This window comes from Dromaius novaehollandiae, chromosome Z (genome assembly GCF_036370855.1).
Source record: "Dromaius novaehollandiae isolate bDroNov1 chromosome Z, bDroNov1.hap1, whole genome shotgun sequence".
Classification (NCBI taxonomy): Eukaryota; Metazoa; Chordata; class Aves; order Casuariiformes; family Dromaiidae; genus Dromaius; species Dromaius novaehollandiae.
In genome coordinates, this window is record NC_088132.1 from 15,938,259 (window position 1) to 15,965,400 (window position 27,142).

At 46.4% G+C, this 27,142-nt stretch overlaps 1 protein-coding gene across 1 annotated transcript in view; it reads right to left on the bottom strand.

Moving 5' to 3' along the window:
• SVEP1 (sushi, von Willebrand factor type A, EGF and pentraxin domain containing 1) overlaps positions 1-25,430 on the bottom strand; it is a 131,038-nt gene extending 105,608 nt beyond the window's left edge. Inside the window, exons 1-3 of the mRNA XM_064502286.1 lie at positions 24,770-25,430; positions 2,415-2,670; positions 1,000-1,176 (exon numbers count right to left, since the gene is read on the bottom strand). Coding sequence (XP_064358356.1) covers positions 1,000-1,176; positions 2,415-2,670; positions 24,770-25,282 — 946 coding nt within the window. The 5' untranslated portion in view covers positions 25,283-25,430. The remainder of the gene's footprint in view (positions 1-999; positions 1,177-2,414; positions 2,671-24,769) is intronic.
• Positions 25,431-27,142: the final 1,712 nt, after the last annotated feature.

The window sequence follows — 27,142 nt, forward strand, 5'->3', positions numbered from 1 at the left end:
ATAGTTTCCCTTCACTTATTATAATCACTGCAATAGTTGACCAAGAATTTCCTCAGATTATCTTCACTGCTCTAAAACTTTCAACTGAATTCGTATCTGTATGTAAAAAGAATTTTCATACTTAAAATTGCTATTTATCCATCAATTTATATTTTTATTAAATAAAGGCATCCAGTATCTCCCAGAGCTGAAAGACAATTCCACTGAAGACCAGTGGCTCAACTTCCCTTTTCACTTCCCTAGGGAAATTCTGTCTGTTTATGAATAAAATAAATAAACTGTAGTTCACATTCAAGTTATATAGTCTTTCTTTCATCTTCACTTATAAAATGACTTTGAAGGGAACCCAGAAAGCCATAATTTTTGCCTCCATGTTTTTATTCTGACATGCAATAGAGAGCTGTCACTATAGTCGTTTTGGCTGTAGGCTTCAAATAAGCACTCCTAGAAGCCAAATGTGATGATAAGTTTCTATTTAGTGACCCAAACGCCTTCTTCCTCTTTAGTAACTGAAAGTCAACATGGGACAACTAAAGAATGTTTAGCTGACTGCAACTTTCACCAAGGATTTATGTAACAAAGATACACACATACAGTCCCTTTCTAAACAGGAAAGTTTATGGAAGTTCAAGAAGTAATCAGCAAAATTCATGAAGGAAAAGCTTACCATGAGCTCTGCAACACAAAAGACATCATCCTGGACTCAGTAAATTCTGAGTCACAAATTGCTGGTGAGTAGCATTTTAGTGTTATATATAAGAACATTTGCTCTATTCTTATCTCTTCCCTGTGCCTCTCTTTCAGCTGTTGTTGGAGACAAGTTAGGGGGTAAGATTGCCTGTTCTGTGTCCTTACCCAGCGAGAGCTTTTCCAGAGCCCCAGAAGCATTCTGATCCAGGTTTATAGCTCTAAATCCAAATACAGCTGACCTCCCTCAAATGGATTAGCCATATACTCAGGGCACCCAGAGAAACCCAAGCATGGAGACGTGAGACTCACCTGTGCATTCATGCTGTAGTCCTTTCCCATAGTACCCTTTTTCACAGATGCACTCAAACTGGCCAGTGTGAGTGCCACATTTACAGCTTGCCATGACGTCGCAGCAGTTTTCATTTGCCTCACAGAGGTATGAACAATGGGATATATCTTCTTGGATGTAACTGCCAGAGGGCAGATCTGAAATATATCAGTTTAATAAAAAAAACCCAACCAAAAATCTCCCCACAGCTTTGCAATACTTCATTAGTGAAATGTTTCTTAAAAACCTATGTTTAAGTCCTGAGCAATAGTGATGGCAGCACAAGGTAGAACCTTGCTTCACACAAAATACAGAAAAACTTGGTGGTCTTATCCTGGAAAAAAGTTTACTGGAACCCATAGCACAAAGATCCCCGAAGTCTTTCATTTGTTTTCATCTGAGTCAAGCACTAACTAATGTAAGAAATGCAGGAATCCAGTCTCACTCCCTACAGGAGCCCCTGAGACAGCTTCTCCTGACTTAGGTGGATGCTGTCTCTGGCTCTGTGACTTCTGTTCATGGGACCTCCAATTGGTTTGGTTATGTTGTTTAAAAAAAACCTCCTTTCATTCTGTGCACTCCCACAAAACGATTGCACCTTACCTGGAACAAACAGAATGGTAGTAAAACACACTGCTTACGTAGAAGTAGCACGCTCTTTAACATTAAATAAAGGAAATAATATTAATGGCTTGTCTGATGCTTGCACTAAGTCTCATTCAAGTAGCAGTGGCTTGCAAATGAAGCCACTAGCCATGAGACCATGTGTTCTCACATATCTAGCCATTTTTCACTTGCTAGTCTAAACCTCCTCTGCTTTCAGGGTGAATTTTTTTTAGAATAAAGTAGGCAAAAAAGGATAAAAACCCAGTCCAAACTCTCTTTCCCTTCCATGCTCTTTCCAGTCTCATTGAATGAATAAGGCCAAAAAGAAATCATATTTATCTTTATACACAGAGATCTGAAAGATTTCTGAATAGGCCAGCTCTTGTTCCTAAACACCAAAAGGCACTGAGGGTAGGCCTGAGATCTGTACTAGGTGCCTCTTTGTCTTTTGGAGAACCATAGATTTGACGGCCAGTATCACGTATTTATACAAAAGTTATACTGGGCCAAGAGCTCAGTCTGTTCCTTCTCAAGCAAAATGAAGAGTTGAATGGATGTTTATGTGCATACACAAATGAGGAGAATTTAGCTCACATTTTGTTGATTGTGAGTTAGTCACAAACTGTTTATCCTTTCAGCTGAAGAATGAACACCTCTGCTGGAAAGTGAGAGGAAAAATAAAAATATAAGGAATCACCATTACATGAAATGTAATACAAAGACTATATTGGAGATCTTTCTGTTCAGACCTCTGCTCTCTCTGGGACTTCTGAGATTACTATATCAATACCTTCATGAAGAGCTCTGCGTGCCAGAGCTTCAAACTCAGTAAAACTGTGAAGAAGGTAACAGTGATCCTCTTTTGGATGGGAAGCCATGTCATTCAGCTCTCGGATATTCCCCTGCCATATCCCAAAGGTGAAGATCTCCACTCCAAATTCACGCAAGGATGCTGCAATGGGTCTTGGGTCTCCCCCATTGGAATATCCATCAGTAATAAGAAATATCACCTTTGTGGCATTTCCACGGGCATGCCGCAATATTTGCTGGAAGAGAAAATGAAATGGTACATCTCAGGCAAAGGGTTAGCACTGGCTGATCTGAACACTACTTTCTTCCATTATGCAGCTCCTTCTATTTGTGTCATAAGGCTTGGCTAAGTTTTTGCAAGACCACCCACTATTAACAAAGATAAACCATCTGCAAACAGAGACTGTAGTTACACAAGGCCAAACACTGACTCACACTTCAGATGCCCATAGTCCGTCCAGTCACAGCTGAAAAGAGACATTTGCACACTGATCACCCGTGTGACAGCAAAGATCCTGGTCAGTGCTTTAGTAACTCTATTTAGACTGCAATTTGAATGGCTAACACAAACATTGAAAATCTGTTGCAGGATTTGTTCCTTGGGACAAAACTTCAGATGCTGCCAACTGTCTCAATGTCAAGAGAGTGATGTAGATGCATGTCAGCTGACAGTTTGGTTCATTACTGTTCACCAGATGAATGTCATTTGACTCCAAATTTGTTTGACCATTCAGGCGTAGGCGAGGAGCTCACCAAAACCCACCATGCAAACAGGCTGCAGATGTGCTGCAAATGGTGGGATGCACACTCTCATTACCATGGCTTTCAGTATCTGCTTCATGAATAAATTCCAAAGAGTTTGTAAGGGGTAACTTAAGAAGAAACAATTATTTTATTAGGAATTATTTTGCTCAAAAGATTTCCCAGATCTACTGGAAGAATTGCAGAGATTGGCAGATCAACAAAAAGAATCAGTTGAACACACTTGAAAACAGCTCACACACACATATAGTAGCAACTTTTTATATGAGGAAGCTCATATAAGTGGTTAAAGTATCCACAGTGATTATCTGGCCACAGGCCAGGGAATTCTGTATTTCCACATTTTCCTTCCCAGCTTCCATCTGCCTTTTCCTGCTCTAACAAGTGAAATTTCCAGAAATTCTGGAAAATAAAACAGTGACTGTGTCATTCACTTCCTGTAAGGCAGATGGAGAAGATTTTTTTACCTACAGTGAGTCCACAAGCACTTTGATAACATATGTAGATGGACAGAGAATATGTCTGAAAGCACATACACATACACATGCATGGGTATGAGGGAGAAGGCAGGAGATGGAAGAGATGCTGTCTGGAACAGGAGTCTTGAAAACAATGCAGCTCAGGCACCTGATGTGCAACACAAAAAAATCCAGCTATGCTTGCTGAGGCTTTATAAGCCTCCCTCTGTAGAGGGGAAGATGAACAGGTTTTAGAAACAGATGGCAACATGTGATTGGTTAGAAACAAGTTCTTACTGAGGATCCACTGCCAAGTTAAAAATTTACAAATCAAAAGCAGAGTATTTGGATATATCTGCTGTTCAAAAAGGTTCCAAAGAGTCACCATGCATGGGGTGACTGGCTTCCCTAGATGTTACCTTGAACATCCCTCCTGCAGTCAGGTACTTTATCTTTACTAACTGCACAACTTCACTAGGAAACTGGGGCCTAGATAAAAGAGCAGTCTTCAAAACTGTAATTTTCCACATGGAAAATGAAACCCCCAAAGTGACAATTACCAGCAGAGTTTTCCATGGCATGATGCATTCAATGATTGCATATCAAGTCAAAGCCAGCAAATGGCTATAAAGTTTAACAAGGCAGCCAATTAAAGAAAGAGAAACAAATGTGACTACAACACTTTTCTTTATTCTGTGCAAATAGCTTACCCACAACAGATTCCTCTTAAAAAATCAAAATTCCTTGTCCTTTGCACATTTAAGTTCTATTCTTATTTCTCTGCTAGATCATTGGCAGCAAATGTGACTTGGAAAAAGGGCAAACATCACTTCAAAGCATATAATTGCAACATGAGGCACACTTACTGTAAAATCTAGTAGTTTTCATTAAAAATCGACAGTCCAGATTATCGATTAATTTAATTTCAGCATCACTGCACCTATTTCCTCCTATCAGCTGAGACTATGGCTGTAAACATTTAAGGGTAAAGAGGGAGAGAAGTTGTGAGATTTACCAATGACTTCACTGGAGCCAGCATTTTACCCTGTCTTCATAGTCACACAGTACTTGTAGAGAAAGCAAAGGGGACAGATGAGCACAGCGATAAAGACAGCTTCTACAACAACATTACAGTAGCCTGGAGAGGTCACTCACTCCAGCCCATTGCAGCAAGGATGTCACCTGTGACAACAGTATGTCTATATGTTTAGCCTGTTCTTGGACACTGTGAGTGTTGGAGACTTCACATGGGCAGCCTATTCCACTCTCTTTACAATAGTAAGCACTTCTGCTTGTCCAGAGTCTCCCTGCTGCAGTCAGTTCTTGTCCTATTTCCAATGGGAAGAGGGAGAGATGCTCCTCTTCCTCTCTACAGCAACTTTTTACTGAAGTGATACTCTTCTGGCATTCCATCTTTGTGAGACATCTTCTCTCTCTTTTTGGCCAAAACACAGTTTCCATTCTTTCCTCTTAATCCATTTTTTTTCCTGCCCATTCTTGTTGCTCTTCTCTGAATTCTCACCAACGGGTCACATCCTGCTTGAGGTATAGTACCCACACTGGACACTCTATTCTGGCATTAGCCTTACCACACCAAAGACAATGTGTACTGTGCTTCCTGGGTCTTATAGGCAACATTTCCTTCTGTACCTCCCAGAATGGTGACTGGTGGTGCATTTTTGTTTTTCTTGTGAGTCTGAGGTAACTCGTATGATTTGATATGTTTTAAAACCATCTTTAGTTTTGATCCACTGAATTCTAAGGGCCACTTGTGATTTATCACTACTCCCTCCCCAGCGAGCATTTCGGCTGCTGGTTATTTCTACCCCAGCGTAACATTCTACATTTGTCCCTATTGAATCATACTTTTCTCCCTTATTACAGTTTTCCCAGATCACTGTTGTTTGTCCATCCTGCCTCAAAAACTGCCAACAGCCCCATCTACCCTGCTGCCATCTACAAATTAAATGATTCTTTATTATATTCTATATATAGATATATTCTATAGAAGGAATAAAGAGCATTTTTGACAAAATTCAGTAGCACTTGAGCAGGTCATGCCCTGCAACACTCTGTCCATTGCATCCTTTCAGTCTGGCAGCGCACTAGTGCTATTTACTCCCTGAATATGTTTGTACACAGGTAGACAGAGTGCTTCCAAAAATGCTACGCTACTACGCTGTGGACTAGAAGCCACCCCATCTGTGTAACTTCCAGTCTTGTAATTAGCCACAGTCTGCCAGAGCAAGAGCAGTTATGTGGTCTCAGGTGATGTCTGTGGCCCTGAAGGAGGGATTCTGAAAGCATCCCATATTTTCTTCCTTTTTTGTGAACTTATGTAAAAGGAAGCAGAATCAGACCTTCAGCTTGGTAGCATGCAAATACTTTACTACCAGGTACATTTTAATAATAGATTAAAATCAATAAACCAATCTAAACCCAATGCAATAAATTGCATTTGACAGTCCTTCTGATGATGTTCATAGTGGGTTCTGAAAATCGTGTCATTGTATTATAAGCAGTAAAACTATTTAAGCCACTCTTAGAGCCACAAATTCCAAAAAGGCAGGTGAACTGAGCTGAGTAAAGTATTATTACATAATTTTAAAGTAAGACTTTTAAAATAAAACATGTCTGGTTTTCACCTTAATCAAAGCCTCACAACTTGGACTGGTTCAAAGAACCTGCAGGGATTTCATAAATTTTTTTGCTAAGCCAGGCCAAATTTCAGGACACTTTGATTTTGATTTGGCAATTTCTTGATTTCAGGTATCTAATAAGCAAAACCAAACCATACACAAAACAACGGCACTGTGGTCTGAAAGGGTGCCAAGCAAAGTGCTGCTGTTGGGCTTGATTTTGTTACTACTTTTATGCAAAACCCACAGGGAGTGAAACCAAACTCTCCCTTAGACACACTTGCTGTGCAAACCAAAGCTATTGTTCTTCATGTGGCTTCAGTCACAAGTGAAAAACCAGAATGAAGTGGAAAACTGGAATGAAAAGAATCAGGAAGATAAAGACAATGCAAAAGACAGTATGAAGACACATACTAGTGAAAACAGAAATGCCTCATTTCAAGGTGCCTCTGGAAATGGATGTCATACTCTATAATAAATGGTAGTGGAGGTAGAGAAGGCAGTTCTATTTATAATTAAAATCTTAGAATTAACATTGCCATTTTAAGACAGAATTCAAACAAATTAAATCTTTATCAAACATTAACTCTTCAGGCTGAAATTCTCTACCCAGGATATTTTTCTCAAGCTGTTTCAGTGAAAATGGGTGTTATTTCTGAAAACAAGATGAGGAAAAAAATATGTTCCAGCCACACTTATGTGTTTTGTGCAACTGTAGCATCTCTGAGCTTTGCAGCAGGAACTTTCAACCTGTGAATCACCGATATATTAGAAGTGGGCATCTACCATCTTTGTGGAAAAGTAGCCCCCAAATTAGTATAAATTGTGAAACTTGTGTATGTGAGAAAGAAACTGCAGCTTGCACATGCTTAAGAGACATTTTGGAGATAATTGCCAGTGCAATTCTCTGAAGATCCCACCTGCACTCGGCTTGCTCTAGCAGAATGATTAGGCAACCCAAGACTATGTTGTAACACACACAGAAGGGGGAACAAAGCTTAATTTTGGCAGCACCTGGCTTTGCAAATTCAGTAATATTCTTCCAGTGCAATTTCCCTCTGTGTGTAGCATAATGCTGCACAAACTCTGCATATGAAGGTACCGGATGGCACTACACATCACCTCAGTTTTTCAGCAAGTGACACTCGCAATGGGTAGCAAAAGAAGCCTGCATACCTTCCTCAAATACATGTCTGTCATCGTGTGTCTGCATGGCCAGTTAAGAAGCTAGCTTGAGTCCCTTCAGTCTAGCCAGGGCAGCACAAATCTTGGAAAGGACTAATTAATTCTGATGAGTCAATTGTGGTGCCATTGTGGGAGGCCTGTAGCTAGCAGTGTCCCCAGGGGTCAATTACTGGGTCCAGTCTTGTTCAACTTATTCATGAACGACCTGAATAGAGGGACAGAGTGCACCTTCAGCAAGTTTGCCGATGATACAAAACTGGGAGGAGGGGCTGACACACCAGAGGGCTGTGCTGCCATTCAGAGGGACCATGACCCGCACTCCTCTATTCCAAAAAACCTTTCCCCTTCCATCTTCAGAAAGCCCTTCTGAAAGCTGTTCATTTTCCAATGGAAATTTCATCTACTTTAAATGGATATGTTCACTTAAACCCCAGACTTGCAAGCCCGCACCCAAGCGATCTGATGCATTTAGCCAGTCCCCATTAGCTCTGTGGACTACCAATCTGTCTAAAGATGAATTTCACTCATGACAAAGCTCCCCAGGCTTTTCGTAAGTTGTCAGGCTTCTCAATAAATAAAGCACAAGAATGCACCAAACAGTACAGGAAAGATAAAAGGATCCAGAAAACTTATTTCTTGGAAGTATGAATATCCACATCTGCTCCTGATTTTAATTTCAAATGAAACTGTGAGCACTGGCATTACTTAGAATGAGGTGCTGAATGACCTTATTGGAGAACATGTCCTACTTGATCACTATAGTAAATTCATAATAAAGGACAAGTACAAACAAAAGAAAACAATTAATGCTCTTCATGACTACTCTTGAAAGTGAAGCAGGGGACCACTAGAAACACCACCTCCCTGATTGTTTTAGTACCTATTTTCTTGTCTACCCTTCTTTCACAGGAGTGATAGATCAGTCGGTTTCTGTAATCCTTTCACTCCTTTAGCAAAAATACAACATTCTTTTCACATTAGCAAAAAGTTATTACCATCTGTATTGTATTCAATCTCGGTTTAGTGTGTACAAATATCTGGCAGACTGACCATTTCCTCTGTGCCAAAAACAGCCCTTAGAATTAAAAAACGAAGTCTTGTGCAATAAAAAGTTTTTGTACAAAATCCAGTTCTAGAAATTCACTACTGCAAGGCAAAATTAAATCCTATTAGTGCAGTCCCAAAAAGAGTTAAATCACTGATTTCTGAGCTTTTAATATTTATTTAGTTTGTAAAAGTCATGGGATGAGCTGTGTTCAAGACCAAAGACTTCTTTAGGCCCTTAACAGCCACAGCGATGACAGTGTTGAGGCTCTTTGTTACTGCCTTGATTACATGACCTGCATCTAATCCCTAAACACTTGATCTTGGGCCTGATCTCTGTCCTTACTCAGGCTTTTAAAGAGGATTTTGCCTATACAGAATTTGCTATTAATATATCTGTCTACAGAGAAACAAACTGAAATGGGTTAATCTGTCTCACTTTGAAAACTAACTTTCGGATAACATCAGTCATCCCCAGGATCCTTGCCAGAAGAAGGCTTGCCTTAAAAGGTTTAAGTTCGAACCTAGCTATCAAAACAACATTATCCAAGCATTTATTACAAACATGGCACTGGTCCTTGTATGCAGTGTAGGGAATACCCTAAGGGATACAAAGGGAATGCTATAAGACAAGAAGAACCATCACTGTACCTCAGAAGTGAAACATGAAGTCCTCTATTACAGAGCCATTTATCCCTGCTATACCAATAGAGCACTTACTTGCACTGAATTTGTTTTCACCTTACTAACTACACTCTGGGATCAGTTCTGAATAAACCTGATGATTCTCTTCCCTGGAGGATTACTTACTCACGGTGAAATAAATAAATCCCATATTATAATATTACAGATTTAATACAATAACATAAAACAATATAAATAGCTATAACATTCATATAATAACAAAAAAATTACACTTTATTACAAAAAACTGTGAATATGCATACATTCAACCAATTCACTCGGCCAAACTTTCTTTTTTTAACTCAAAAACATTAAAACAGTATGTCTTAATTTCTCAGCGATGGGTTTAGATGATCTGCATGTCATTCGCACAGCGAAATATTAATGCTAGTTACCTGTACGCTCATTTTGCTCTTTACATTCCTAGTTAGGTTGCTCTTCTGCAATTCCGCAGATCTAGATGTAAACCCTTGCGCTGCCCTGTTTGCATCAGGAGACGTGGAGGTGGGGCTGTTATTGGCAAACATACTCCTGAGCTGTAGCATTCTGCAGCCGACTTCCCACTCTCTCCTGTCTCCATTTCACTCTTGTATGGACAGACAGAGGAGATGGGGACACTAGTGAGAGGCAGAGAAACTCAGGCCTTAGGACTCTACCAAATGCCTCCTTGCTGCTTTGTCCCTGACTGTGAGAAAGATTCCTAAATCCTCTTGTAAAGTTCACACTTTGTTCCAAACTTCCTTTGCTTTCATTTTTCCTGCAGGTAAAAATGCCCAAGTCTCAAAGAAACATTTAATCCAAACAAATATTCTGAGCCCTCCCGTCCTCCCCCCCCCCAAAAAAAAACAATATTAGGGTCAACGCTAGCTCTTGGTGGGGTTGAGGCATTTTACTACTGAATCCTGAGCAGTCCTGAGAGACTTGGTTCTTTCACAGCAGTAATGCACAGTTGTGGTGTGACATAAATAATGTTACCCTGAAGCATGACACAAATATCACCCTACATAAAGGAACTCACTGTACTTCTAGTGCTCCCTTGGTAAAAGAGCAAGTGTCTGATTTCAATACCTTTTTCTGTTGCTGTTCACTGGACACTGCTATTTCCTCTGCTTCACTCAAAAAAAAAATCTCTCTAGGTTTTTGCCCCCTTTGTAGGACAGGAACAAAAAAATACTGCACGGTTACAGGTGTTGGATTCCAGTTGCCACCTTTCAGCCTTTCTCCTCTTGGCTTTTTCAAAACTTTCTTTTGCATTGCTATGCAGACTTGAAAGAATTTGAGCTCTTATCTGACACAATAAATTTACTAATAGAAAAGGTTTCCCTGAATATTCCCCTAGCAGGAACTGCACACAGAATTTAAGGAAAAGATGTGTCTGCAGGATGCACCTGTATATTTGAATGATGCTACAAGTAACAGACTGTTGAATATAACAATCAAACAGAAATAACATGTATAAAATGCAGTGACTTCATGCTAATCAAGTGTTGTAATACAATGATTGTTACTTCCCTTTGACAAATAATATACTAGATCTAACAATTTTCTGATGATTCATTTATGCAATGAGTGGGTCTTCAGAATCATATGCTTAATCTATGCATGTATCTTTTTATCTTTTCTATCCCCTCTTTCTTCAACCTTAAATTTTCCGTGCTAGTCATCTCCCCCTCATCTTTCAAAATTCCAACCTGAATGTGTTTTTTTGCATAATTCTGAGAATGAACTTTCCATCTCTTGTCAATAACACAGTGTGAGAATCTTAACGAAGAAAGCAAGTCATCTTCTTAAATGCCTTCATAAAAATAATGATTTATTTTTTGCTTAGCCATAGCACTTATCTTCCAAGCATCTCTGTGTATCTGGCAGATATGAACTCAGTAAGTCTCACAACAGATAGACATTTTCTGGATCCATGTTCTTTGTGGATCAAAGTGTACTGGTAAAAAAGCCAGACACGCTCATGATCACAGAGGAAATACATGGACACATCATCTGAGGAGAGGCTGAGAGAGGTGGGACTGTTCAGCCTGGAGAAGAAAAAGCTCAGTGGGGATCTTATCAGTGTTTATATGTATCCGATGAGAGGGCATAAAGAAGATGTAGCCAGACTCTCCTCAGTGGTGCCAGTGACAAGATGAGGCAACAAGCATAAACCAAAACACAGGAAGCTCCATACATGTAAGAAACAACTTCTATACTTGAAGGGCGGTTGGATACTGGAGCAGGTTGCCCAGAGAGGTGGTGGAATCTCCGTCCTTGGAGATATCCGTAACCCACTTTGACATGGTCCTGGGCAATCTACGCTAGGTGACCCCGCTTGAGCAGGAGGCTGGGCTAGGTGATCTCCAGACGTCCCTGCCAGCCCCAACTGTTCGGTGATTCTCCTGTTCTGTAAGATGGCAGGGACGCATCTGACATCTAGTGCATTTATCACTAGCCTAACCTTTTTTTCTCTCTTTATATAGCATGGATTCTGACCGTAATGTCTGTTAAAACATCAACTTTTTAAAAAGTACTGTTGCCCAATTAACAAATGCCATTTCACACATTTTGTACAGTTTTAAAAATGCAGAAATCATTCTAACCTCAGAGAGCAAAGCTATTCATTCCAACTCTAAGACAATCATATTCACATTGCACAGTTTTTATAAAGACTATTTCTCCCCTAAAAAAAACCCCAAACATTGCTTTTGCAATGACAGGCACTACCACATAAAATCTTGATCTAGATTCAGTTTATTCCTAGTGCTAGTTGCTTGGGTCTGGGATTTGAAAATTCTGGTGCCATGCAGTTTTGGGCTCCAAATTAGGACAAACAGAATGCACCTAGTTCCCGGGAAACAGCAAACATACATATCCTTCTGAGATCTTCCAAATCCAACTTTAAAAGACAAGGGAACTCATATACCTAGCCATTTCCTCAGCTCTTGGTGCTGTGTAACTTTTTATCAACAGTTAATCAGGAATCTGAAAGGCTTAAGAAGGCAAAAGAAGGTTTCATTTGTTGATACTGTGTGTGCTATATTCACAACAAATGTGTCCATTTGTTGATACGCTGTGAACTATATTCAAAATACCATCTTGCTAATGTATCTTCGTTTGATTTGAAAAAAGGAAAATCCTTGTTTTGTTCGTGTATGAGCAATTTCCATCATTAATATAACCAAGATGTTACTTGATTTATCCAGTACTGCTCCAGTTTTTTATTGTTACTAAAGAAGACTCCAAACTATTTTACTGAATACATAATCAATCTTCATGTATTTTCATGCCAAAAATTCATACCATTATTGACTGGTATATTTGCCAAATATTTGTTTCTTTTGTGTTTGTTTTAAACATTTAAACATTTTAAACATTCATTACTCTAAAAATGCAGGGAAAAGGCTGAATAAAATAATTAATTCCAAAAGGACACAAATATCTTCTGAATGTCTTCTTTTGCTCCAGGACTGCTGGAATCATGCAACATGAGCAGATAGTTTTGATAAGGGCTGTCCTAGCCCAAGACTGTGGCGGGGGGGCGGGGGGAGAGTTGAGAAATAAGACAGACCATGGGTCTCCTTCCTTTGCTGTTTACCCCCTGTGTGCTCAGCAAAGCACCACAGTTGTGCATGCTAAAGCCCTTTATAAGCTGCCCATCAGATTCCAGGAGGTTCTTTGTCTTCATGGTTAAGGTCACCAGAAAGACTCTGAACCACCGCGAGTATCATTCTTTTAATGGGAGCTTTTGTTTCTAACAATGTCAAAATCATGCAGAACTCAGCAATTCAAAGATATGAATATGGTCCTGGTTACCTGAAGAGCCCACCTTTGAAAATTTTCCTGCTACTCTATCGCTTTAGTAGTTAAGTGCTACTTCAGCTCTTTCTAGCAGGACAGTCATTGGGAGGCAGGAGGGGACAACAAAGGACAGACAGCAATAATGGCACAGAGTAATTTTGACCAAATTCAGCCATCTGTGAGCAGAATGTCTTTCAGACTCTGTAACAGGCATGCTTCATATGAGCAAAAAGAATCCTATCACTTGCTAAAATAAAGGTACTTCTAATGTCTGCAGGTAGGACAGTCAGAAAGCTCTGACGGCCGCAAACGTCCTGTCATGCCTGCAAAGTCTAACTTTCTACTTCCAGTAAAAGTGGAACTTGAGGAAAGAGGCGAAAACTGTGCCACAGAACATGCGAAATGTATTACAAACAGAATATTAATGCTGAGGCTCGTATCAGGAATTACTGCTAAATATGATGCATTGTGCTGAAAAAGCCTCTCATAAACCAATGGAATGAGTTAAAAATAAAACAGCTTTTTTCCTTCTTACCTCTTAAAAATTGTAATGCCTAGACTTTATTTCCTACTCTTCATATAAATTGCTTAACAGTGTTTCTGGTTTACCCCTGTGTCTCTGTGGCAAAGCACACTGTAAGACTCATTCCCCTGTGAAGGTGCTAACTTTAAAGGGCAGGGTGGGACACACCATGCTTGGTGCCAGACCCCTCCAGCAAAGGCTCTGAGAGAGGAGCAGAGGACAGAGAAAGGTGTTCCCAGGAAGAGTAATCTCTATCCCTGAAACAGTTATGATAAGGTCACCCAGTTACCATGATGTTGCTTTAGAAAAGCTTCATTTATCGCCTGTTAGCTCTGTGATTGTGTCAGTGAGATTTGCGCTAATTCCTGCAGCAATGTCTCACATTTCTCACTTTACTCTGCCACCATGTTACACCAGTGTGACGAGCTTTGTCGTACTAGGCTGTAAATGACGACTGCACCTCCTGGTAGCGGCTCTTCTTAGCATACACGCACTGCAGTGGATGTTGGCATACACCTCCCTCTGGGCATCCCCAAACCTCCTCTCGTCCTTACTTCAGACACAGCTGGTTGACTGAAGGTCAACTGCAGGTGAGGAAGGCTGTGGTACCTTGTGCAGTGCAGGTCCTCCTAGGCAGGAACACCCATCCCAACAGGTCTTGGGGCTAAAACTCACAAGAAACGTCCAGATGTGCTCTGATCATATGGCCGCCATGGCTTAGAATTAGATCAGCTTTCTGCAGCCCATGGAAACCTGCTGAGGCAGGTACAGGAAGGCGAGACAAGGAACAACCACCTGGTAATGCAAGTTCCCTTGCTGGTAGTGGCGAATTCATCAGCAATGAGAGAAACAGAAAACCTTCCTTGTGCTGTGGTTGCCTACCTTCTTCCAGAAAATGGTGCTTTTTTGCCATAGTTTATCATATCTCTCACCCTGTCCATCTTATCTTTCATGCTCAGCATTTAACAACTTCAGAGCATCAGCATGGCTAGAATACACTAACATGGGTGGAACGGTTCAAAATGAAAGGATCACAATAATATAAATGAAGAGCTGACTTCAGGTAATGGTATGATTAATTTCCAACACCTCAGAAGGATACATGCCATTAGTAGAATATATAGGGCACTTGCACATTTCCTTGTTGAAGTATATTCCAAGGTATAAAAAATTTGGCTTGGGAGGACACTCTGTCTAAAGTATTTAACAGGACTGACTATTGACTTTCTCAAGCCATGAGAAACAATTCTTTAGAAAGCAGTGAAAAGCAGAAGAGCGACTAGTATTTTTGCCTTTTTTTTTTTTTGATCAGAACTACCAACTATGCTTTCTTCTAGATATACTGGAGGAGGAAGAGCATGGAGAATACAGAGGTAAAGTGGGGGCTTTATTTCAATTCAGGATCTTCGGTTAGGCGGTGCATCTGTGTACCCACGACACCCCACGTACTCAGCGGAAAGGGAGACACCTGAAGAAACAGCACACCTAACTCACAACTGCCACATGGAGATGCTGCTCCTAGAGAATGACCCTACAGGTGGCCTCTATATGGGAATACGATACCCAGGCTGAAGACTTCAATCCGTGCCTGGAGTCAGTTTAAGTCTCTCTTCGGTACTTCACACTGATTAGCTCAGGTTGAGCAGGAAAAGAGTAGTAGCACCCTTCTGTGCTTCTTGGATGACACGTCTTGGCTTCTTAAAAATGAATTACACTTAATTTAAAAAGGGAGGATAATAAATGGCTAATCTGCTAAATTCCAGACTTCCAAATCAAACACTGCTGCTTTGAGCAAAATACAGGAGACAATTTTGAGGACTTAAACAGACCAACCTCTAAGTAATAGGTCTTCACCAAATAAAATCTCAACTCTGTTTAGCCCCATGTAAGATGCTAAACAGAGCACTTCTTGCCACTTCTGGCCGAAAAGCCAGAAAAAAAATGAACTGCTCAATAACGCCTTACGGTAGCCCCATTTCGGGCCAGGCCTAAAGACAGTGAACAATGTACAGATATGTTCCCTGCCTCTGACCCTGCTGTATTAATCCTGTGAGCAAATCCTGTACCAGACTGCAGTATGCAGGACAAGTACTCTTCTACAAACTACACTGTCTAAAAGTGATTTAGAGCTGACACGAACGATGGCTGGCAGGAACTCCGCTCCCAATTTGCTCAGTTACTGTTAACTACTAGCTGTGCAATTTCAAAGGTGACCACAGAGGTAAACTGGGTTGACTTCAGGTTTTTCACCATAACCTGCAATCCAGATTCCAAGGTCACACCAGAGCTCACAGAGGCCCAGTGTGTGTCAGTCAGCCAGGTCTAACTGACCAAAGCTGCCGCTAGATATTTAGATGACAATAGCAGAGACAGGACGGAGTCTGTTGCTCATTCACTACTAGCTGCTGATTCTTCAGCAGTCATAGGAATAAAAATCCATAAATCCTGTTTTGGTAAACAGATGGCATACATGACTGTAAATGCACAGCAGATCTTCTGAGTGAGAAGGTACTACTTCTACACTAAAAAGTTCAAAAATCACTTAGCTGGTATGAAAAGTTTTCCACTTTATTTTGCTTCAATTATTTTTTGTTATAATTTCAAAATGAGATTCTGATTCTGATAGCGCATTGAAATTAAAAGTCAACTATCCTAATGGGTAACAATGCTGCATCCTGAACTTTCTTGTGCTTCTGACATACAGAAGAAACAAAGCCACCATTACTTATTTAAACAAGCATTAAATAAGCATTAGAATTGTTTATTCTAAATTGCTATGTGCTTACATTCTTTTCAGGGCCATTTTTTTCATGTTTGTTAATTGGATGATAACAGAACACTGACTTTGACATACTGGTTGGCTAATTGTCATGCTCCCTCAAGATCAGGTTAGATACAAAAGCCAGATTTTGTTTTTGAAGACCAGATGCAGTCAGAAACAGAAAATGTGTCATTTAGATCTGTAGGTGTTGTGACAGACCTTTGATTTATGTATGTCACTGATTTAAATGGAGTTAAACTGGATTACAATAGCAAAAAAATGGCTTTTTAACCTAAGAATTACAACAACATAGAGCTCCTCCCAAGGCCTTTCTCAGGCATTGCTTTGCCAGGTTGCTTATAACAGTTAACCTGTCTATTTAAGGCAGGCTATATATAAGCTCTGGCTTTGACTCAGAAGCACTGCACAGCAACAACTTCAGGTCCACTTTTGAAGAGAAAAATCCCTTGTTTTACTTACATTTGAAGTCAGAAAAAAGTCTGTCTTCTTGTAAGCTGCTATTCTTATTTTGTCAAGAGGCTACTACATGGAGTAGTTTAAACAACCTGTATCTTCGTCTTTTACCCACAACAGGTAGTGCAGCTTCATGATGTAAAAACCGTCCATCAATAAAGATGGAGGACTCTTTTTTTCTCCCAGCATTTTTGCGAACTGTGACTAAGGTTATAGCCTTGGGGGACAGGGAAGAAAACACACCATTAACCTTCCAGGGCCGCACGGTAGCCTCACATTTCTATTTCACAATTGATCTGCCAAAAAATGAGCACTGCCCTCCCACAAGGTGCAATAGGTGCTGTTAGCAGTGGTTACCTCTCGGGACCAGAAGCTTCGGCCAAAACACCCTTTTATGTAATCCTGCAGGCTGCCGAGTCTCCGGAGTGGACACTACCAGGTACGTACAGAGGGAAACTCGGCACGTCACACTCTTGGGTTCTGCAGGCTTTAGACGTGTCCCTCAAACAGCAGCAGTAACTCCAGCTCTTCCTCGCTGTCAGAGCAGCTCTGCAGCTTTCTGAAACGCACTAAGCACCCTGCTTAACATGAACTGTATCTAGTTTTGTGCTGCCCATCCACTCACTATGTGAAAAACTGGAGCCAAAGGGTTTTGAAAAAGTTACGCTTCTCCCCCTTCCTTACACTGCTCCTGGCTACATGTTCCTTAGAGGACAGACTGCTGAACATGAGCAGAAGTTGATACCTCTAAACAAACACTATTAAAGATATTTTGCAATGATAAATATGTTTTCTATAACTCCACATCTGTTTTTTCCTATGATGCACAACCTAAACAAACAAGAGAAATAGTCCCAAATCACATACACGAACATCCTCTGTAGGATGTTTTGTGGATCTTAAACCGAATTAGAAACAACTTTATGCCACGGCTCTTTTGCTTTTTTGAATTAACTATTGTAGATACTGTTAAAGACATACCCATACTGCAAGCCATATTGGATTTTACTGCATGGAAGATACCATGGAATATGTTTTACTCTTACCCATGCTATAACGTTCAGACAGAAGGGGAGAACTGTAGCATCTTATGTTTCTCAATCAGTACTAACATCTTAGGAATTAAAGGCATAGAAAAAAACACCTGCAAAAACAGTTACTTACTCTGACCTTACATTACCTAAAAAAGTAGTGAAGCAGACCATGATATATGTTATATAATGTCAAAAAGCGGCCTACTGCCATCACCTAGTTTTAGAAACAGAATACAGAGGGTTTGAATGGCACTCTTCAAATGTCCAGATTTGGTACCCATTTTCTAGCACTCTATCTACTTTTGCCTTATATGCTAGCTAAAAAAGTGAAAACCACAGACTTCCTACGAACTGTAAAAGCTGTAGTCAAATATAAAGAAGAAGAAAAAGTTATACCAGCTAGAAGGTTAGCCTGTAGGCCATTAAACTTTACTAAGGAGCAAGAAAAGTGTGAACAGTAAATCTTTCTTGAACATGCAAAAACTAAATTTGGTAAAAGTAAAATTACATTTGAAAACACTGTAGTATGTGCAGAGATGAACTCAACTGTGAAAATATGTCTAAATAAAAATGACCCTGAAATGTTATTAAAGCTGACTGCCAGAATCCAAGCTGAAAAAAACTTCCTTCACTGGGAGGCTGTAACTGGCAAGCATGACAAACTCACCATCAAATTCCTGCAATTTTAAGCTAGCATAAGAAGTTTCTGGTACATGTAGTAGCAGATCTCTTTCCTGAACAACCTAAACATAAGGCAAAATGGATTGTTTTTTTCTGAACCTGTATTAAGTTCTGTACCGTGCTCAGGACGCCTCAAGTTTTACCAGGCAATATTACCAAGACTGTTGAAATCCACTTTGCTTTATACCGTGGCTACTTGGCCAAGCTACAAGACCCAGTGACTGAAGAGCTCTGGAGAAAAGAACATCACGGCAGAAACTCTTTTAACTCAGCCCCTGAGAGAAGGGACACAACCAGGCTTCTTCAGGTCAGCGAACGGAGCGAGTGTCGCACGAAATCCAGAACCAGCTCCCCAGACTGAACTTCGATAGTGGTGCAGCCTTCTTCATCTGGGCATCGTCCCTGGCCCTCGTCTGCAGCACATCCTTCGTATTCCTGTTTACTTTCTAGAATTCACCTTTAATCTGCTGGGTGTCTGGTAAAAATGTCAAAGTGTGGCTCACGTGGCAAAGGTAAGCCTTGACAAAACACAGAAAGTCTGCAATAAACCTCTCCACAAAACACCTCCAGAGAGGATAAAAAACTACAGAGCCAAGGAGAATCCCCTTATTTTTTGAAAGAAGATGAATGCAGCAAACAGTGCATTACACTGAACTGCATTGCTTTCAGGGGGTGTTGAATGAATGGTTTTGCTGCCACAGGTTGAGACAGACATACTCAAGCAACTGCTAAACAAATCCTGCTTCTGTTCATTTATTACACCCTGCTCCCAGGTCAGTCACCAACTGGCCAGATGACCTTAGAGATGTCACTTATCTCACTTGCCTCAGTTTTTGTAGAACTGGGATGACGACACAGACTTGAATTAATCACTTTTAAGACCTACCAATGAAGAGTGCTGCAGAAAGATTTAAGCATTTGGATTATTGTAACAATCTACTCTCCTTAATTTTCTGATACCACAACACGCAACTGATACAATTTCTGGGAGCTTGTCAAGGTTAGCGGACACTTTTGGTTTTGGAAAAGAAGCAGAGAATTCTGCTTAGAAGCAGAAGAAACTCCACATTAAAGCGTAAGAAGAAATTGAGACATTTTAGGAAAATGAAAGAAAAATAATTATGGTTGTAATGAAAGACTTCTAAAAACAAAGGACAGCAGTATAAGAGTCCAGAGGGAACACCAATTTTGTTATACTTAAAATACTTCTCTAAATGTATTCCAACAGTGGTATTTTAAACACAGAGCGGTCCCTTGAATGGAGAGTATTCCCCCAAAGTTGTAATTTGTCTCACAGGAAGAAGACAAACAGCACAAAACCACAGTGCAGTATCTTTAACCAAAAGCCAGCAAGCAACGTGAGTGCGTAACTTTGTCACTCAGTCGCAGCTCTCTATGCCACCATGTGAAAATGACTCTTCCCAAGTCCTTAGGAGACCACAGTGTAAAATGACAGTGACGCTGGGGCACCCACAGGATTTAGCTGGGCTCATGAAGCTAAATGGTAGGTTTCTGAACTTAACTTCTGTTTATTCAGTTTCAAAGGTATGATTAGTCAGGACTGCATATCGAACAAAATGGACCACATCTTCTCAGCTCATGTTTTGTTTGTAGTGTCATTACTTTTAACTTGTTTCTCTAACTTACTCCACACAGCTTCCCCGGCAACACATCCATATCAAATCTAGATTTAAAAATGGAAGATCTAAGATTGAGATGTGATTTCTTAAAGCAGGATTTCTACGTGCAACTCAGGGCATACTGGAAAATAGTCTTCCTGTCTCCTGCCAAATGTGAAGAAGAGGAGAACAATCTTTGCCAATACCACAAGCCCAACACTGATGAACCTCCTGTGTTTGTCTGCATCTCTTCTTTCATCTGCTCCAAATGGGACTGCAAAAGATCTCCCAAGAGAGGTACACGGATGCTCAGATACAGGGCACTGAGGCTGCGTCCATACCAGGAAACCTCTGGCACGCCCGAGTGCCGGCAGATGCCCTGGAGCAGCTTGGGCAGAACCGGTGCCATGGGGCTGATGGACAATTCAGCGCTACAGATGATCATGTTACAGTGCCTGGAAATGCTCCAGGACATGCTCCAACTTACTGGTGTGCACACCAGCTAAGGGCACCTCTGTTGTCATCAGCAATCAAAATATTCACCTGGAGACAGTATGAAGACATCCCTGACTGCTGACAGCTACTGGGCACCCAAGTCCCACTGCCGAGAAGCAGGGCAGGCTTTTCAGGCGCCAGACTTGACTCAGAAATATCTCTATCACTTCTGAAATCGGAACACTGGCTCCATGCTCCTCCAAAGAGCAAATTTCACACATTTATTTCCAAGTGCAGCAGAAAACGGGACAGCCACCAGCACAGACACCACGGAAGGAGAGTGACTCGCAATCCCGGCCGGGTGACAGCACACACGGCACTGCTCTGCCCCGCACGCCACCGCCCCACATCCCACCCACCACACGGCCCCACACACCTGAACATCGCACTGAACAGCACCGCACCACGTGCAGCACCGCACACAGCACCACACGGCACACCTCGCCACGCAGCTCCTGTCGCCTCACCACCCCTCACCACGCGACACGCAGCCCTGCACACCTCCCGTCGCCACGCCACCGCCCCGCGACATGCAGCACCGCACACGCCACGCCTCACCACGGCCCTCACCTTGCCGCCCCACCACACACAGCACCACGCACCGCCCCACCACACGCAGCACCGCACACGCCACGCCTCGCCATGCGCCTCGCATTGCCACACCACCGCGTGCAGCACCACACACCACGCCACCGTACCTCATCACACACAGCACCAGACACCACGCCCCACCATGCACCTCGCATTGCCACACCACCACATCTCACCATGCAACCACATGCAGCGCTACACACCTCAGCACGTGCCTCACATCGCCACACTATGTGCAGCACCAGACGCCACATGCAGCACGGACACCTCTGCATGCACCTCACATCGCCACACCGCTGCACCCGGCACCACACACCACACCACCACACCTCATCACACGCAGCAGACGCCTCACCATGCACCGCACATGGCCACACCACGTCTCACCATGCACCGCGCGCAGCACCACGTGCAGCACTGGACATCACACCTCACCATGCACCTTGCATCGCCATGCCACCACGTCTCACCACGCACTGCATGCAGCACGATGCACCTCACTGCGCACCTCGCACTGCCACAGCACATCTCACCATGCACTGCATGCAGCACCGGACACCACGCCTCATCATGCACCTCGCGTCGCCATGCCACCACGTTTCACCACACACCACATGCAGCACTGGACACCTCACCATGCGCTGCACATTGCTGCACACTGCAGCACCACACCTCATCCCATGCAGCACTGGACACCTCACCACGCACTGCACATGGCCACACCACGTCTCACAACGCACCACATGCAGCACTGGACACCACGCCTCACCATGCACCTCACATTGCCATACCACCACGTCTTGCCACGCACCACATGCAGCCCCAGACACCTCACCATGCACCTCACATGGCCACGCATCGCACCACCACACTTCATCACATGCAGCACAGGACACCTCACCACGCACCTCGCATCACCACGCACCACACCTCATCACAGGCAGCCCCAGACACCTCACCACGCACCTCGCATCACCACGCACCGCACCTCATCACAGGCAGCCCCAGACACCTCACCACACACCTCACATCACCACGCACCGCACCACCGCACCGCATCACAGGCAGCCCCAGACACCTCACCACGCACCTCGCATCACCACGCACCGCACCACCGCACCTCCTCACAGGCAGCCCCAGACACCTCACCACGCACCTCGCATCACCACGCAACGCACCACCGCATCTCCTCACAGGCAGCCCCAGACACCTCACCACGCACCTCACATCACCACGCACCGCACCACCGCACCTCATCACACGCAGCCCCAGACACCTCACCACACACCTCACATCACCACGCACAGCACCACCGCACCTCCTCACAGGCAGCCCCAGACACCTCACCACACACCTCACATCACCACGCACAGCACCACCGCACCTCATCACAGGCAGCCCCAGACACCTCACCACACACCTCACATCACCACGCACAGCACCACCGCACCTCATCACAGGCAGCCCCAGACACCTCACCACACACCTCACATCACCACGCACCGCACCACCGCACCTCATCACAGGCAGCCCCAGACACCTCACCACGCACCTCGCATCACCATGCACCGCACCACCGCACCTCATCACAGGCAGCCCCAGACACCTCACCACGCACCTCGCATCACCACACACCGCACCTCATCACAGGCAGCCCCAGACACCTCACCACGCACCTCGCATCACCACGCACCGCACCACCGCACCTCCTCACAGGCAGCCCCAGACACCTCACCACACACCTCACATCACCACGCACCGCACCACCGCACCTCATCACAGGCAGCCCCAGACACCTCACCACACACCTCACATCACCACGCACTGCACCACCGCACCTCATCACAGGCAGCCCCAGACACCTCACCACGCACCTCGCATCACCACGCACCGCACCACCGCACCTCCTCACAGGCAGCCCCAGACACCTCACCACGCACCTCGCATCACCACGCACCGCACCACCGCACCTCCTCACAGGCAGCCCCAGACACCTCACCACGCACCTCGCATCACCACGCACCGCACCACCGCACCTCCTCACAGGCAGCCCCAGACACCTCACCACGCACCTCACATCACCACGCACCGCACCACCGCACCTCATCACAGGCAGCCCCAGACACCTCACCACACACCTCACATCACCACGCACCGCACCTCATCACAGGCAGCCCCAGACACCTCACCATGCACTGCACATGGCCACGCACCGCACCACCGCACCTCCTCACAGGCAGCCCCAGACACCTCACCACGCACCTCGCATCGCCACGCACCGCACCACCGCACCTCATCACAGGCAGCCCCAGACACCTCACCACACACCTCACATCACCACGCACCGCACCACCGCACCTCATCACAGGCAGCCCCAGACACCTCACCATGCACTGCACATGGCCACGCACCGCACCACCGCACCTCCTCACAGGCAGCCCCAGACACCTCACCACACACCTCACATCACCACGCACCGCACCACCGCACCTCATCACAGGCAGCCCCAGACACCTCACCACGCACCTCACATCACCACGCACCGCACCTCATCACAGGCAGCCCCAGACACCTCACCACGCACCTCGCATCACCACGCACCGCACCACCGCACCTCCTCACAGGCAGCCCCAGACACCTCACCACGCACCTCACATCACCACGCACCGCACCACCGCACCTCATCACAGGCAGCCCCAGACACCTCACCACGCACCTCACATCACCACACACCGCACCACCGCACCTCCTCACAGGCAGCCCCAGACACCTCACCACGCACCTCGCATCACCACGCACCGCACCTCCTCACAGGCAGCCCCAGACACCTCACCACGCACCTCGCATCACCACGCACCGCACCACCGCACCTCCTCACAGGCAGCCCCAGACACCTCACCACGCACCTCGCATCACCACGCACCGCACCACCGCACCTCCTCACAGGCAGCCCCAGACACCTCACCACGCACCTCGCATCACCACGCACCGCACCTCCTCACAGGCAGCCCCAGACACCTCACCACGCACCTCGCATCACCACGCACCGCACCACCGCACCTCCTCACAGGCAGCCCCAGACACCTCACCACGCACCTCGCATCACCACGCACCGCACCACCGCACCTCCTCACAGGCAGCCCCAGACACCTCACCACGCACCTCGCATCACCACGCACCGCACCTCCTCACAGGCAGCCCCAGACACCTCACCACGCACCTCGCATCGCCACGCACCGCACCACCGCACCTCCTCACAGGCAGCCCCAGACACCTCACCACGCACCTCACATCACCACGCACCGCACCTCCTCACAGGCAGCCCCAGACACCTCACCACGCACCTCACATCACCACGCACCGCACCTCCTCACAGGCAGCCCCAGACACCTCACCACGCACCTCGCATCGCCACGCACCGCACCTCCTCACAGGCAGCCCCAGACACCTCACCACGCCCTGCACATGGCCACGCCACGTCTCACGACGCACCACATGCCGCCCCAGCCACCTCGCGCCGCACCTCACGGCAGCGCACGCCGCCCCAGCCGCCGCCCCGCGCCCCGCCCGCGGCCACGCCAGGCCCCCGCGCCGCTCACCGCCGCCTGCTGGAAGGCGCCCTTGGTGTAGGTGCCGCCGCCGCGGTAGGCGATGGCGGGGATCTCGCGGCCCAGCAGCGCGCACTTGTGCTGCTGCGGGCGCCGCCGCGAGATGTAGTCCACGCGCGGCACCACGTTGCTGCGCGAGGAGAAGGTGACGATGGCGACGCGCGTGGCCGCGGGCACCACGGGGAAGTCGGAGAGCAGCTTGGTGACGAAGCGCAGCTCGCTGCGGAAGTTGGCCGGCCCCACGCTCGACGACTCGTCCACCAGGAAGACCAGCTCCAGCCGCCCGCTGCGCGCCCGCAGCCGCCGCACCTGGCGCTTGAAGGCGCGGCCCAGCCGCTCCGCGCGGCTCTCGGTGGCGGCGGGCGGCGGCGGCGGCGGCGGCGGCGGCGGCGGGGACAGGCCGGCGCCGCGGGAGAGGGCGCCGGGCGCCGCGCCCGCCCGGCCCGGCGCCGGCCACAGCGACAGCGGCAGCCACCAGCAGCACAGGGCCACCAGCGGCCACATGGCGGGCGGGCGGGCGGCGGCGGGGCGGGGCGGGGGGACGCGGACGCCGGCGGCGGCGGGGCGGCCTCCGAGCCGCGGCCCCGCAGGTACCGGCGCCCTTTAATCCCGGCGCGGCGGCGGGACGCGCCGCAGACGCCTCCCCCGCCGCCGAGGCGCGGCCTCCCCCCGCGCGCCCCCCTCGCGGCCGGCCCCCGCCTGCCTCCCGCTTCCCCGCCGCCGGCCCCCCCCGGCCCCCGCCCCGGCCCCGCGGGCGCCGCCCCGACGGCGCTGCCGGCCGAGACCCCGCGCCGCGGAGGTGGGGGCTGCGCGCCCCCCCCCCCCTCCTCCTCGCCCGGGCGGAGCGGGCTCCTGCCGCGGGGGCTGCGCCGCCGCCCCCCGGGAGCCGCCGCCGCCCCGTTTCCCCGCCGAGGGGAGCTCCGCGGTCGGTGGGCGCGCCCGGTGCGCCCCGGCGGGGCAGCGCGGCTGCAGGCGCGCGCGGGCGGACGCGGCTCTCGCTCGGGTGCGGAGCCGCCGCGGGCGCGGAGTGAAGCCGCCCGCCCGCCGCCCTGCCCTGCTGTGCGCCCGTCTGCGCGGCGCGGGCGGCGGCGCCCCCGAGAGCCCCCTGCGCGGTGCCCGGACCGCTCCGGGCTTCAGCCCCCGAGGTGCCATTAACCAGGGCTCCGGCTAATGCGTCCGTTTCAAAGCGGTCGCTCCCTCTCAGAAAAACTCCCGTGTAGCAGGTTAACCCCGCAAACCTGCCGACTGCAGCTGTTTGCCTTTCGCCCGTGCTGTGCTTTTTACTCCTTTACTCCTTTTGCAGCCCCGCGCTCTGCTTGTGTTTACTTTCCGTTGCCGTTTCGCAGAGCTGTGTAATGCACAGGCACACCGGTACGTTTGCAAGTCAAACCCCGCGTTTGAATTAAACGGAATCGTTTCGTCTTTCTTCACCGGGGCGTCTGCTGATGGAAGACGGATCCGGTACTGCTCCTTTGACTTTCAAACAACGTTCGAATTCCACTGCAAATGACAAGAGGCTAAATGAAAAAGGATATTGTTGAATTAGAGAAATCGTGCATTCGGTATGAGGTTTCAGCATGTTTTTACATTTATATAGCGGTCTAAGTGCTTCACAGAGATACGTTTCTTAGGTATACTTTTGCCCTATAGTGCGTGAAGAGCAGATAGCAACCAGACGCTCTTACGGGAGCATAAGTGAAGAGGAGTGTTGGTACTGAAGGATGTGTAGCTGGTGCAGGCTGGGTCAGTCAGACTGGCTTTGTGACAGCAAAGCATAAGCTGCAACAGGTTCAGTCTTCACGCCTGGGCTACTCTGCCTTCGCTTTGTAGTGACAGGCAACTGGGAGGCTGTCTGAAAAGAGGTGGCCAAAAGATGCTACAACCACAGAAATCCTCAGCAGATAGATTTGCTCGGTGGCTTTCTGCAGGATGAAATAAATGATGCCCCAGCTGCACTCCTTGTGGTCTGAGCAACACAACTGGCATAACTTCAAATAGCCTTCGGCTTCTTTCTGCTAAGTTAGGGATCATGACAGTCTTTGCACAGCTCAGAATCAAGAAAAGTGTAGCCGAGGAAAAAGGGAAGTGGGAAAGTATAACCAAGAAGAAGAGGTTGAGAGGGAGGAAATGTCTGGTTTCTACAAGGTGCTCCTAACTGAAGTGGGTAATTGCAATTACCTGTTTCTGTTAAACCTGAGTGTTCAGGTTGTATTCAAGGGGTAACTTCCTGCAGGCCAGTTTAGTTTATGGGAAAGGTGACTGTCAGTTCCCTTGTTTTCCCTGTATGTTTTCCTAACACTAATCATATGTAGATTTATAACTGCCACACATTTTCAGACTAAGAAGCAAAGGAAGGGAGAATGC